Source organism: Cladophialophora psammophila, assembly GCF_000585535.1.
Source record: "Cladophialophora psammophila CBS 110553 chromosome Unknown aczJe-supercont1.5, whole genome shotgun sequence".
In the NCBI taxonomy this organism is placed as follows: Eukaryota; Fungi; Ascomycota; class Eurotiomycetes; order Chaetothyriales; family Herpotrichiellaceae; genus Cladophialophora; species Cladophialophora psammophila.
The window spans coordinates 1,133,048-1,147,135 of record NW_006912926.1 but is presented as its reverse complement, the minus strand read 5'-3'; the positions used below and the strand labels follow the sequence as shown (position 1 = coordinate 1,147,135).

General features: G+C 50.2%; 7 protein-coding genes across 7 annotated transcripts; 5 read left to right on the top strand and 2 right to left on the bottom strand.

The window, feature by feature from the left end:
• Positions 1-199: 199 nt before the first annotated feature.
• Positions 200-885, top strand: A1O5_04050 (uncharacterized protein; the record flags this gene model as incomplete). The annotated part of the gene is made up of 2 exons (XM_007744659.1): positions 200-611; positions 722-885. The coding sequence occupies 2 exons, from the start codon at positions 200-202 to the stop codon at positions 883-885; spliced, it is 576 nt and encodes a 191-aa protein (XP_007742849.1).
• Positions 886-1,383: 498 nt separating this feature from the next.
• Positions 1,384-1,719, top strand: A1O5_04049 (uncharacterized protein; the record flags this gene model as incomplete). Its single annotated transcript, XM_007744658.1, has 1 exon — positions 1,384-1,719. One exon carries the CDS (start codon positions 1,384-1,386, stop codon positions 1,717-1,719), a length of 336 nt encoding a protein of 111 aa, XP_007742848.1.
• A 1,348-nt stretch (positions 1,720-3,067) lies between these two features.
• A1O5_04048 (uncharacterized protein) lies at positions 3,068-4,016 on the bottom strand (the record flags this gene model as incomplete). Its single annotated transcript, XM_007744657.1, has 2 exons — positions 3,068-3,612; positions 3,677-4,016. The coding sequence occupies 2 exons, from the start codon at positions 4,014-4,016 to the stop codon at positions 3,068-3,070; spliced, it is 885 nt and encodes a 294-aa protein (XP_007742847.1).
• A 535-nt stretch (positions 4,017-4,551) lies between these two features.
• Positions 4,552-5,739, top strand: A1O5_04047 (uncharacterized protein; the record flags this gene model as incomplete). The annotated part of the gene is made up of 1 exon (XM_007744656.1): positions 4,552-5,739. One exon carries the CDS (start codon positions 4,552-4,554, stop codon positions 5,737-5,739), a length of 1,188 nt encoding a protein of 395 aa, XP_007742846.1.
• A 1,460-nt stretch (positions 5,740-7,199) lies between these two features.
• A1O5_04046 (uncharacterized protein) lies at positions 7,200-9,002 on the bottom strand (the record flags this gene model as incomplete). The annotated part of the gene is made up of 1 exon (XM_007744655.1): positions 7,200-9,002. The coding sequence occupies one exon, from the start codon at positions 9,000-9,002 to the stop codon at positions 7,200-7,202; it is 1,803 nt and encodes a 600-aa protein (XP_007742845.1).
• Positions 9,003-10,180: 1,178 nt separating this feature from the next.
• Positions 10,181-11,472, top strand: A1O5_04045 (cytochrome P450 oxidoreductase; the record flags this gene model as incomplete). Its single annotated transcript, XM_007744654.1, has 2 exons — positions 10,181-11,004; positions 11,058-11,472. 2 exons carry the CDS (start codon positions 10,181-10,183, stop codon positions 11,470-11,472), a joined length of 1,239 nt encoding a protein of 412 aa, XP_007742844.1.
• Positions 11,473-13,139: 1,667 nt separating this feature from the next.
• Positions 13,140-13,728, top strand: A1O5_04044 (uncharacterized protein; the record flags this gene model as incomplete). Its single annotated transcript, XM_007744653.1, has 2 exons — positions 13,140-13,356; positions 13,436-13,728. The coding sequence occupies 2 exons, from the start codon at positions 13,140-13,142 to the stop codon at positions 13,726-13,728; spliced, it is 510 nt and encodes a 169-aa protein (XP_007742843.1).
• Between the last annotated feature and the right edge of the window lie 360 nt (positions 13,729-14,088).

Below are 14,088 nucleotides of genomic sequence, written 5' to 3'. Positions count from 1 at the left end.
TGTGCGTCATATAGTGGAATGAGGATGACAGCTGATCAATATTGCAAGGTTCAACTCTGCCGTCGCAACAACAGTCCCACGGTTCGCCTACCCAGCCTTTGTAGTGACCGAGTCATTTCTCAAAGGCAAACCCCCTGGCAACAGCTACGTCAGAGCCGATGTGAGAAGCGGACCCTTGTCCATGAGCACCTTGACCAACATGGAGAAATACGTTCACGACGAAACAAAATACTTCAACCTCTCGGGCCGAGCATGTCTCAAGAGATTTTCAGATCCGTTCGGCCCGACGCCCAACCTCTTCGTCGTGGTCGACGATGGCGGATCACTTGATTACAGCCTCCTCGAGTTCAAAGCTATGGGGGCTGGTGAGAACGGAGCCATCGAATTCGATAGTCAAACCTGGATTTGCTCGTCGGGCACAGTCAATGGCTGCGAATCGGCGATGCCATATACTTTGGATCCGAAGAACCCGTTCTGTGGATATCCCAGGGACTTCTCGGACGAGCGGATCGCACACTGGAACAAGTATGGCTATCATGTCCTCTATTGCCTTGCCCTGAGAAATGATGGGAATTATTGTTCGGTCCAGTTCTGGCCGTTGATCGTGCTGAGTAAGTCACACATACCCCTTTGTCTTTGACCAGATTCAAGAAGAATGTAGATTGTCATTATTATGGTTTCCCCAGTTTTTGCCTTTGGCTCCTGGGACCGCTTCCAACAGTTATTTGCATCTGCAACGTCGTCAAATGGAGCTGCATTCTATTTTGTCTGATCCGATCAGAGAAAGATGCAACGCTATGCACCCTGGGCGATGCGATATCGTGTTTCCTGCAGAACCCGACGGCGACCAGCTGGAAGCGGAATGTTGCAACTGCCGTTTTGTGAGGAACCCTCGTTCGTATGATGTGGGCGCCCCACGATACTTATCCATCCAACCAGGCGCAGTGCGGCGGTGGTTGGATCCATTATCCAACTCCTGATCCAAACGCAAGCAATAATGCGGGCGTGGGTCAGTCACAGCAGGGCGTCGGTTTTCCAAATCGGCTTTGGAGACATCGACCCGGCCGCCCTGACCCTGATACGCGGCATGCCGCAAAAGGTGCGCAAGCTCCCTTGTAACACTAGCGGTGCTTGACAGGGTGTCCTAACTACAGACTGGACAAAAGCTGGACGATTGGGGAGCGTCGTATATCACCACCACGGTGAATTGCAGGGGTGTGCTCGTTGGTGAGTTGCATCTCAAAGCCCTGGCGTCTCTTGTGTGACCATCAACTCCTATGTTGTAGCTCTTTAGCTAATTGGCACCAATTAGCTATCTGTTTCGGTGTCGGCATTTTCCTTGTAGCCGGGTGCCTCGCCTTTTTCAAGCGTCTGGCATCAAACATGCCGGTAGCATCGTCAGACGGCCGTGCAATTCAATACCATTGCCAACGACCGTTGGAAGATACAGACTCGCATTTATTGCCTGTAAGATGGGGTGAAATACCTGCTTCTCTTGCTCCGATTCAGCCCAAAGATGTGAAAGACGTGGAGCCGCACGAAGGTGTAATCACTGGGGAAAGGAGAGGTAGAACAGAGAAAGCTCAGGGTGAAGCCCACGCACCGTTTTCAGCCAAAGAACTTTGTTCCAGGATCGGTATGATCAAGCTGATCGACCTGTTGCGGTCTGGTAAGGATCAGAAGTCTAGTGGGAAGACTGGTGTCTCGGTAGCGAAGTAGACTGCACATGCTCCACATGTGTGTTACCCGCTGTACTGTAACATGATTTAGAGGGAGGCACGTCTCGCGCGATCATCGGGTTCGTCTCCATCACATGAATTTCTATCTTTTTTGCCCCTTTCAGCCCACCTTCGTACCGGTGTCTCAGGCGCGGTCAGGGCGCCGGCTTATATTCAGCTTCTACGGGGCTACTAGAGCCCCGCTACGACCGCAGGAGCTACAGTACACTACATGAGAGCAACAGTTTACGTGCTGTCCAGGGCTGCCAAGACCAAGGGATCTAGAGGCAGCTCTGGCGGTACCTCCTATAGAACTCAGATAGGTTAGCCTTGCTCCAGAGGCTAAGGGACTACAGCATATACTTAGCGTCAGTTGCACGCAGCCTCGTCATACTCTCCAAGGCCCGGAGTCTTGATATGTAGGTCGTGAGGCCGGAGAATCTTAGACAGTCTTAGGTCGTTCGCTATAGTAAAGCTTATTGTGACAAACGTTGACTATCAGGCCACCAACCTAGCTGCTTGATAGACAGTGGACAGGGCAATGGTACAGACCAAGTGATATCATGACTACTCGGTCAGGACGGTATCGTCATGGATGACGTTGCAAGGAGCGTTCAGGAACGGCTCTCTAGACATAGGCCAAAAAAGTACGTTTATCGGCCGATCGACGACTTCAACATGATGTTTTTGGAAGATTTGGATCGTCGGCTGTATCCTGAACAGAGATATGTCCAGATTGGTTCGTGGATGTGGACCAAAAATGACCACGATATACTTGGTCTGGGCGGTGTATTTGACTGGCACGGTTAAAGTGCCTTTATCTAGACAGTTGAAACTCCATATTTCTACAACTGTGACGGTTTTTCTGGAGTACTGATTCGGCCTGCATCTATTCCTATCAAACTGCAATGAAACTCCTCATGAATTGTGAGGTTTGCACCTCTGTGTTTTGAGAGAGTTAATGTATCCGCCAGCATCACCATCATCATCACACACAGGCACGAGGTGGACGAGCCAGATTCGAAAATAAGTGGCACGACTTGACAAGGGTAGAGTGATTCACTGTTAGATCGAAGGTGCCCTTCATTCACGTTAAATATGTTAGTTGTCTTTGGAAAGAATGGCCCTCCTGTCGTCCATCGTATATAGTATGAGTTATATTCTGTATAGCTGCAGCTTCGAGATTATCGAGCAATCTTGAAATATCTTACCAAAGCAACCAATATTACTGCCAAACGCTCTGCATAGGATCTTCTTTGAGAATATGGAGATTCTCTCATGATGAGAACACAACTCTGTTCCACTTCGAGGTTTGGGGTATCGCTCTCGAAATATCTTCTCAGACTCATTCAATGCCCACTTCCCGAGTTGCCTCCAAGGCTGCCACTTACGAACACCACAAGCACGGCCGCGTATGCAGCGCAGGCTCCAAATATCTCAGACCTCTTAGCGTTGGTGACAAGACTGATGCACAACGCGAAGGCAGTCGTGTAGCCGGCTATAAGTCCCAACTTGATCTTTTCTTGATCCACGTAGTACAAGTTATAGATCGCCCCAAACAAGAAGGCAGCGGCAAGCAATACGTTGATAATGCCAACCGCAACGGCGATGCGTTTTGTAGAGACGTAGGCGAGGCGAGAATCACGGTCAGGATATCTCTCCAGGAACAGAAGTAGACAATGCTTCCGCAGAAAGCTTGTTAGCCGATCCTCTTCCAGCGGCCGTGCCAACGCGGAGATGTCATGTCGATCATTGTAAAGAGAGCTGCTGCTGCCTCCTAGTGTAGGAAATCGTCCTCCATCTACATTCACGAAGAGCTGGTTAAAGGCTCTGAATGTTTGTTTAGAAGGACGACGGAGAGCCAACATATCGGCATCGACCATAACAGCCTCCTCTGGTATGATTAGACTGAGCTCGACCACTGAATGTTTCAATTCTTAAGTCAGGTCGTTACTTACTGTACTCCTTAATTTTTCTCCTGATATTCTTGGCCAACGCCATTCTCTTTGCTGCATTGCTCCCTTGAACTTTTGCTGCGCTCTCAAAGGCTTCCCAACTGCGAGCAATGTTCCTGACATCAGTCTGAGCGTCGAAGAAATCCTCTCGATCGAACTCGTCTTGTTGGCGTTGAAGTGCGGCGAGCTCACTTTGTAAGTAGAGGAGATTTCTGGTCGACAAGCGATCGAAGCGATTGTACATCATCATGCTATAGTCTTCGCATGATACCATCACCGAGGTAAGTGATGCGAAGCCTATAGCATGGGCTTCGAAGCCGCCATTCTCGCCGCCCTCAGTCATTTCGTTGTATTGGTATCATCTATTCAGCACATGAAATATGCTCACGTAGTTTACGTTGTAGAGAGGGAGCAAAGAGACGTTTTCCCAAAGAGCAAAGGACTTATTGAACAGCATAAGGTTGCCACATCTTCGGTGTTGCTCTTTTTACAAACGGCAACCTTTTGAGGGTTCGCACAAGTTGGGCATCAACAATAGTCGGTGAGGAGTTGCCCTGCACAGCCTCATTTGCCCAACCCACAGCCCATAATTATAAACTGCGTCTTAAATCTTCTACATTCTTCTGTAAGTTCGATTGTTCTGCCATCAACAGAGCTCTGCTACTGAGCGGCAGGAAAGCGGGAGGCATAGGTGGTACTGAGATGCTAGTTAGTGTGCCAAGGTAGGACCTTCACTCCCCTGACGTCGGTAGTAGGACATGGCTGAAAATATCCAGTCCACGAGATATAATCATACCATCATCAGGTGGACAGCGGCATATGCTCTCTAGGCCGAGAAAGTCGGACCGAAGCAAAATATACCACAGATTTTGGCATCCATGCCTCCCTACGAAGTTGTCGCTGTCCCCATTACGAGTCCGAGTACCACTTGCCTGGTTGTTAAAGAAAAACTTCTTGATGCCCTGAAGGACACAGGCGCGGATAAGAGCTGCGTGGAACTTGGAACGGCCCTTGAGCTTGGTCTGGACCTTTCCTTCGACAGAGACGCACAAGCGCTATTCAGTCTCCCCACCGGCAAAGTCATTTCTTCCGTGGCCACGGTGCGAGCGAAGTGTTCCAGCGGCGGCATCAACAGTCAGCTCCACTTTACAGGTCGATTTTTCGTATTTGAAAGTCTTCACGTGCCGATGCTTTTGGGGAATGATATTCTCGACGATGATGGCGAGATAAGATGGGATAGTCTTGAGATTCCGTCAGGCTCATATATAGCTGTGACGTTGGAAATCTATTCACCACGCGGAGACACCAAAACCCTTACAGCGACCATGGACACAGGAGCCGATTGTATCCTCATTTCGATGGCAGAATTAATGAAGCTCGGCCACCAGCCGGATCGGAACAAGGCAGCTACATTCCTATTGGCAAGTGGCGAGCCCGTCGAGTCAGTGGGCCAAATTGCGCTGGATTTTCGACTGCCTTGTTGGAAAGCCCCCCGAAGCGCAAACTTCGAAGTTTTCGAGAAGCTTGCAGTACCCATCCTTCTTGGAGTAGAACTTAGCGTCGAAATGCTGGGGATGGCTTGCCTTGGTCCTGTTCAGTGTCCGAATTGTGAAGATTCTGCACCCCTTGTTACGCATTTGTCCCGAAAGAGCCACCGTCCTACACGCCACTTCCGATGCTTTGTCAACAATAAGATGGTCAGGGCTAGTGCCGACACAGGCTCAGACTTGAATCTAATATCTCCTTCAGCAGCTTCCAGACTCTCCAGCGCTAGCTCGATAAGGACAGAGGACCTCAGTATACGCTTAGCCGACGGATCGAAGGCCCGGGTTAACGCCTCCTTCCAAGCTTTCTTTTCTCCATATTCGGCCCCGAAAGAATCCCTAACAGTGAGATTTCATATTCTAGAAGGGTTGACTGCTGATATCTTCCTTGGAAGGCAACTTATTGATGAGATTGGTGCCTTTAACAGGAATCGAGCTTCCTTTTCCCAGTCCCTCGAGAAATCCATGTTTTACAACCTAAATGTGGCCACACTACTATCCAAGCCATCAGGCAACTCTTGAGCATATTCAGGACCGGTCGTCGTTCAAGGAGCAAGACCGACGTCTCGTCTGCAAAGCCTACTTTGCGCGCCCTTCCACCGTCTTCGACCGCCGATGGAGACTTTTACGCGGCGCTCAAGGTTGTCGCCGCATACGAGACTCACCTTAGAGAGAAAGCTGGGACTGAAATTGCTGGTTTGAGGGGAGTCCAAAAAACCATCGCTCAAGATGCCGAGAAAAGGAGAATTGAGCGTTACGAAGCCGATTTGAAAATGAGACTAGATGAAAGGAAGCAAGCCTCGATTGGTGGATCTTAATGCACGGGCAGATATTTGCCATTGTTTGTCAAAGCAGTTCCTCTTTTCATTTTTTTTTTAAATGCATTGCGGATAACCCCTGGTTCACCAACGAGAGACTTCGACACACAATGATCAAGATCACACCATGTTTTTGGAGCCGGCCGTTAGGATTCATCATAAAAGATCCAAGCAAACGCGGAGAAGGGAATTGTTATGGTGGATTGCAAGTGACATTCCTAGCCTAATGCCTTGCATATGACGCGCAAGAACCCGTCGTCACCTATACAACAAGATCAGCCATGCTCAGCTTTTACCACTTCCAACATTTTTTATTTGGTGATCTCATTGCCCTTCCGAGTGGTGCGTTCGCTCGTTTTCACTCCTTTCCTCGCCCTTTGATCCCCCAACTGCGTCAGCATCGTCGTGAGAGAGCTGCGGGTGCGATCCATCACCCACATTGTAATGACTTGCATTAATTAAACCGATTTGATGGAACGGAGCAACCAAATTGCTATGATGGGATCGATCTATTCAAACGCAACTCGTGTCATTGTATGGCTGGGATCGGGTGGGACGAGTCTGATGAATCCTGCACCTGCTTTAGTCAACGACCGGAGTGAATCAATTAGGCTCATCTGCAAGGAATGGGAAAGCAGTATAGACAGGTCCTAGGATATGGGTGATCCAAGAGTTCCTCCTTGCCCGCAATGTCCGCATTATTTGGATGCAGGGGAGCTGGCCTGGATAGATATTCCATTAGCTGTCGGCCAGCTACTGTACTTCTTGCGGTGATATGCTATCCGAAATCTGTCTTCAATACACGGATCACGTACCCCTTTCGTGTCGGAAATACCTAGAGCATGACTACGTAGAAAATGTGTCGATTGTAAGGGAGAGGCACAACATGCCGAAATCTCCTCTGAGACGATCAATCGGACATAGTTCTTTCGCCGCCAATGATCATGTCTTAGTGTCCGCAGGCTTTGGGCGGGCAACCGGGTAGATAGTTTCTCTGCAAGAGCTTTTGCAGAATGACAGTGAAGACAGACCCCAACACCACCCCCATCAAGGTGCACCGACAGCTGCCGTTGGCGCCTTTTGGCACATAGTCGGTACCGAATACATCCAGCTCCATCGCATTTTGTGGCCTCTAAAAGGTCTACTCCCCAATCTGGACGAATCTCACCTAGCGCGGCGCCAATCTGGGTCCCTAAACCCACTGTCTTTGGTATTCAATCGCCACCGTTCGTCCCATCCATCTTCCCTCTCCCCGTCGCTGACTATATTATGATTCGCCAATTCGTCAATCAGGTCGGCTTGTTTCCTCAGCAGAAGAGGATCCGTGCTTTCTTTGCCTTCTCTAGGTCTTTCATAGCATGAAAAGTTCAACACTTGCGTCCGAGTGACCTTGTCCCACGCGGATGGGGGAATATTGTGCCTGGGATGATGGAGGCCTGAGACTCTGTATCCATTGCGAAAGTCGTCAGTAGAAATGAAGTCAAGTTGTAACACGTGGTTCCCTATCCCGGCGTAGACCGTAGGGGAGCTTGGTGAGGGGCTTGACAAGGAATAGACACAGCTACGGTAGCGCTGAGAGCGTCTGCGAGGGTGACGTGACAGTGGTTCCCAGAGTCGTTCACTAATGTTAACCGTGGGTGTGAGGAAGATGTTGACGTCTCGTTGTTGCGTCGGGCCCTTGAGACGGTCTGCAGAATGGGCTGGGCGCGCATCCAGATACGAGTACGCTCTAGCTCCCGGCATACGGAAATCGAAGGTCTTCAAGCAACCGTTGTGACTGCTGCCGGCTAGGAAGCGTTCGTGGCCAATGGGTAGGAGGGAGATAATCTGGCCGATATCCACAGGATCAACGTACTCTGAGACTGATCTTTGAGGGGTTCTAATGTCATAGAGCCGGGCGGTCCCATCAGTCCAGCCGGACAAGAACAGCTGTTGGGGACGGCTTCCGCTTGTTCCTACGTCATCTAGCCCGACAATAACACTGGAGCTATGCCGGCCCATCCATAGTTGACTAGATTCAGGGAAGGGCACTGATTCAGCGACCGGTGTTGAGGAGACGCCAGCAGGGGTAATATTGTAGATGTGGATTGGGGCGCACCCTCGGCCCTCAAGGTATTGGTTGGCAATGGCGACGATGCTTTCGGACAGAAACTTGACACACCGCATGCGTGATCGAACGTTTTGTCTCTCTTCCATCTTAGTGGAGCTAGCGGGTCGCACAGCTTCGTCTGGGCAGATCACCGGGTACAGGTTGATGCGATGGTCTCCACAAGCTGCAAGGATAGGCTCAGTGCTCTGGCTGATATCCATACAGGTAAATTCATCTGGCAGGTCTGTATAGCGAGACTTGTGCGTAAAGGCGTCGGGCTTAGATGAACTCTCGATACTGACGACTTCTTGATTTGCTCTTTGCAGGACAATCGTTTCGCCACCGGGGTTTTCGTGCTGATGGGGCCGCAAAATCCTGACGTCTAGAATATCTAGTTCTTGTCTGTGATCATCTGGGACTCTGAACGAGCTCCAAGTTGTCACGCCGTTTTCAATAGTTCGAAGGCGTAGTCTCCCCGCTGCTCCCCACGCAAGCACTTCTTTTCGGTCTGCCCATGACCCTGCTGGCCACGTCTCATAACTGTCAATGACCGGTCGATAGCCAATTGAAAAACCAGTGGTGGTTTGAGGTGGGTAGCCGCCGTCGTCGGGGGGCGGGCAGCATTCTTCAGCAATGAATGCTCGGCGGTCCCAGGCTCGCGATCGTGATGTCAAGGTACGCGCGACATCCTTCCAATATGGAGGCGACTTGATTGTTGGAAAGCATCTTTGGACAAACTTTCGAAAGACGCCATAGTCGTCTGCCGAAACAATGGAATGGATCTTGCGGTTTGTGAGCGAGAGGTTGATGATCGCTGAAACGGTAGGCAAAAATCCGACAATCTGTCGGATAACCTCGACGGGTAAATCTTGAAACATTGGAGAGGCAGTTCTACTTTATAAAAAGCGAGGACTCCAGCTCTAGCATGAGGATCTCTATCGTTTTCAGTGATGAGAATGGGGGGCAAGGTGACTCTTGTTTTCGCCATCAAACATCTCGAAGTCGAAATTCGCCGCCTTGCACAGATCGGCCAATTGACGTCATGCTTGGCGTTGAGAGATGGGGGAAGGTCTTGCTCGGAGCTCACGTGCCACTCAACAAGGCCCGCCAAGGCCCCGCAAGGCCCGAGCCTGTCACTCCCAGCCTCGTCCAAAAGGGGGAACCTACCGTGGCCGCTCTCATATTAGCAAAGAATTAAAGCGTCCTTGGGCTCACGTGCCACTCAATCCGACCGTGCCGCTTTTAGGCCGATCGTGGCTGTCGAAATTCGTCGAACAGACCCCTTAGCCCAGACCAGTAAACAGATCGACTTTCTTTATTATTACCTCGTACACTATTACCTCTACCTTCACTATGGCTAGGCTCGTTAGACCACAAACCAACTCTCAAGAGAGCCGAGCCCAGTTGGAGACTGGGTACGGGACTGAGACTGGCAATGACACAACAAAAAAGCCAACGAGCCCAGTTCGTTTGGAATGTCTGGTTGCTGGGTGTTCATACTGTCGGTAGGTGTGTTTCCTCGACCAGAAGCTTGACTCAGACAGAGATGCGTCCACTCCCAGTCACAGGGGGTCGGTAAACGATTCCGAGAGCTACGGATCTCAGAACCGCACGGTGGACAGCCCTAGAACAATCTTTCCACCCTGAATCCTGCACCGTTATCATTCCGATCCATGTAGCGGCCATATCGGCACAGCGGCTTTTACTGAATTTAGGATAAAAGCCCGCATGGGGAGATCGCTCCAGCCTTTAGCAGGGGTTTGGCTGCTTACCCCAATCGCGCCAAAAAGTCCAAACCCCTCAGTCACCCTGAATTGGATCGCTACAACTTTGCTTGTTCTGCCCGTTGAAGACGATTGACATTCAAGAAACATCCTAATTTGGCAAATCTTGAAGAGGTTTGCGACGATCTCATGCAACGGCATGAGTGATAAATAATGTGCCACATTCTCAACTTCGACTACAAGCATTGCATGCTCGTACTGACAAAGAGTACCTCTTGAAGCTTGACACTCACTCCCCGTATCCACCTCGGGTCAAACGAACACCCTCCACGATGGCTATACTCGATTATCTAGGTTTTGGACGCCCATCGCCAGCGGCTGAGAGCAATTCCAAGAGCCCTGTTCGTGCTCTTCCGGCAAGCTGGTACACGTCTGAAGAGATGTACCAACTCGAACGACGAGCAATCTTCTCCCGACGATGGATGCTCGTTACCCACGGGACGAGACTTAGCCAACCAGGAGAATACCTGAAGTTCGACGTCGCAGGCTACGAGTTTGTCCTGTGCCGTGACCGGAGCGGGGAAATTCACGGATTCCATAATGTTTGCCGTCACCGTGCATTCCCTGTCGTCCAAGGCGAACAGGGAACGGCAAAGATCTTTGCATGCAAGTATCATGGCTGGTCATATGGACTCAATGGCAAACTCGCAAAGGCCCCAAAGTATGATGAACTAGAAGACTTCGATAAGTCACAGAACGGCTTATTCCCAATCCATGTCCGTGTCGATGCCAGCGGGTTTGTTTGGGTCAACCTTGACAGTAAGGAGGCTCCCGAAGTTCCATGGGAGCAGGACTTTGACGGCGTCGACACGCAAGAGCGCTACAAGGTGTATAACTTTGACGACTACATTCTCGACCATGAGTACAAACTCGATGGTGCGTACAACTGGAAGATCTTAGCCGACAATTTTAACGAGTGCTACCACTGTCCCACCGCTCATCCGGATATACCTACTCTCGCAGATATCGAGACGCATGACGTTACCGGCGTTGATGGATATATTACGCATCAGTCTATACCGACGGAGGAGCAAAAGAAGCTCGGTATGGCTATAGCCAGCACCTACTTCTTTCCTAATGTTTCTATTTCAGTTCTGTAAGTTGTCATTATACGGTGTCCAGCAACCAGATCGCTAATAGGATTCCGAGGCCGCACTTTATTATGCTCCAGCGCTTTCTGCCCAAAGGACCGAGGAGCTCATCGATGCACTATCAGATCTACCGGAACAAAAACTCCTCCGAAGTGGATTTTCAGCGCATTCACCAGCTATATGCCAAAGTCGTGTCAGAGGATAAAGTTCTCTGCGAACTCACGCAGAAGAACCTCAATGCGGGCATCTTCGTGAATGGCCAGATGCATCCAAGGCTTGAGAAGGGTCCGTTGTACTTCCAGCAGAGAGATCGCGAGGCAATCAGAGAGCACGTGGAACGGGAGAAGGCTGCGAAGCAAGAGATATGGCCTGCTCAGCAGCACTTGCCTGTTGAGGCTGTTGTGAGCAAGGAGGACTTGGAGCTTTGCTCCGGTCTGAGTTGTCAGCCGGAACAAGCAGGCCTTGTGTGGTGAGACGTTGTGGAAGACCGACTCATTCGTGAGCACCAACATACCAAGTTGTTAGAAGTTTCTGATGACTCTAGATTGCCGACGTCGTCTCCATCTGGGTCTCTGTTCTGGACTTGAAAAGAGGATCTAGGGCATTATAAAGCGCTACGGCATTATAGCAGTTTCAAATTGTTTAGCATGGCGTGAAATTGGGTTGTAGAAGCTAGCATTGTTTCTTGATGAGAACCTACATGTTACCTCAATGTCTACGCAAGCCCTACACGTATCTTTGAAGATAAGCCACGGTGCATTCATACCTCGTGCTCGTTGGAACATCCCAATTAAGCCAGGCAGGAGATCTCGTTCACTGCCACCGTAGACCATCTAGAGCCTCTTCTGTCACTCCAGATAGATCTTCTCTTATCAAAGAATCAATCAACCTATTCCTGGCCCCCGGATTGGTTCAACACTGTTGCATCTGTATTGGCACATCGACACCGTAGCAGCAACCGACCAATGCCCGGGGCTAGGATCAGCTCTTGATAAGTTAGTTCAACATTAATTTACAAGAGGCGAAGAAGTCCATACTAGTGCTGCTCCAGCCTTCAGCGAAGGCCCACTCGGTCTAGTCGAGTCCGATTGGCGCACTTTTTCTCCAGCTTTGGTTAGTGGGACCTTTGGTCATTGGTCAAGGGGCCTGCGGCCTTGTACCTGTCCGGTATGTTTGATGACCCCGGATTGTGATCTACTTGGCGTTGCCGCGAGGAGGCGGCTTCCAGCACATAAGACCCGTCTGCGCTCCAGTTGAGATGCCTCTTCGTCTTGTGAACACTCATCCTACCTCCTCATAATTTGAAAACAACCCGAAAGCCACAATATCTGCCTCCATGACAGACCCCAAAGAAGACAAAGCGGGCATGCCCGTCCTCGAAAACATCAACAGCGGCCTTGCCGAGATGGCAGTGTACATGCCGGTGTCTGGGCCTTCCTCTGTTTCGCCGGAAAATGGGTCGACGATGCCTTCGGCTTCATGGCAGGCTGGAACTTGTTGCTGTGCGAGGCCATCCTTATTCCTTTCGAAATATCTGCGCTCACGCTTGTTCTGACACTCTGGCGAGACGACATAGAGTCTGGGCTGTCTGTCTAGCCTGCATCATCCTCTATGCCATGGCCCATCATCAACGTCTTCGCCGTTCGCGGGTATGGCGAAGCCAAGTTCTGGCTCTCCTCCGGAAAGCTCATCTTGATCTTGATCTTATACTTCACCTTTATTACCATGGTCGCTGACGAAGCAATCTAGCCTCGGATTATTATCAAAATGAACGCGTTCAAAACGGTGTGAGTCTCAACATTATAGGGGTTTATGTGATACGCTGACAACATCCAAGGTATTTCCGCCTTGGTGCCTTCTTCATCCTCGGAGCCTTGTGCGTCGGCATTGCTTTGCCATACAACAACGAAACACTTCATAACCAAGCTCAGTACGAAAGGCGGCTCTAATGGCGCGTCATCCGCGTATGTTATTGCCATGCAAAACACGGGCATCCAGGGACTACCTCATCTTGTGAACGCTCTTCTTGTTACGAGTATTTTCTCTGCCACCAACACATACTGCTACATGGTGACACGATCGTTGTATAGCTTGTCTCTTCCAGGACAGGCACTGAGATTCCTGCGCGCCACCTCAAAGAATGGCTTTCCTTATTACTGCCTCGCACGTCACTATGACATTTCCATTTCTCAGCTTTCGTCATGTCAGCAGCAGCTCTGCGCAGGCTCTGAAGTGGTTGGTGAACCTTATTGCTGCTTCTCAGGAGATCAACTACATCGTCGTGGGCACGACGTACTTGTTCTTTTACCGAGCACTCAAAGCTCAAGGAGTAGACCGACAAACCTTGCCTTACAGAGGTATTCCCGTCTAGCAGCCAGTCTTGCTAGCATTTTTCTTTTGGGAATATATCTTACTAATTCACACGAACAGATTGAGGTCAACCGTACGTCAACATTTTCGGCTTGACCGTTGTCACGATTGTCGTCTTCATCCAGGGGTACTATGTCTTCTTACCGGGCGGATGGGACGTTGGTAACTTCTTCACCTATTACACCATGGTATTCGCCTGTGCAGTCTTCTTTCTCAGCTGGAAGCTCCTAAAGCGGACCAAATTCGTGCACCCTACAGCGGCAGATCTGGTGTGGGACAAGCCTGCCATCGACGCCTATGAAGACTCTGGGTCTGTGGGAAGATATATGGATCTCGTTCCTGGCAACGCTGCGTGTTAGGGAATGGGAAGACAGACGAAGAATGAGCGTCGCCAGGTCTCGGAGATGCCGTGTGGCTCGCGCGCATGGTATCGAGATGCAAATTGCGATAACTTCGACGAAGCAGTTCTAGTCACAAGATCTATGGTGACAGTGGTCGTAGAGACCAGCTCGTGGCGACGGCGGGAATACATTCATAGTATTCAATGCTTGCGGAATTGTGAATCGTTAATCACACCTACCAAGTCACTGGGGGCACAGTACGACTTGACCTACCTATACCCATACCCAATTTACCACACTCAAATTTCTCGAGACGATTAGGTCTCCAATGGTACAATATAGACAATTCGCATAGTGAGACATTATAACACCCCATCC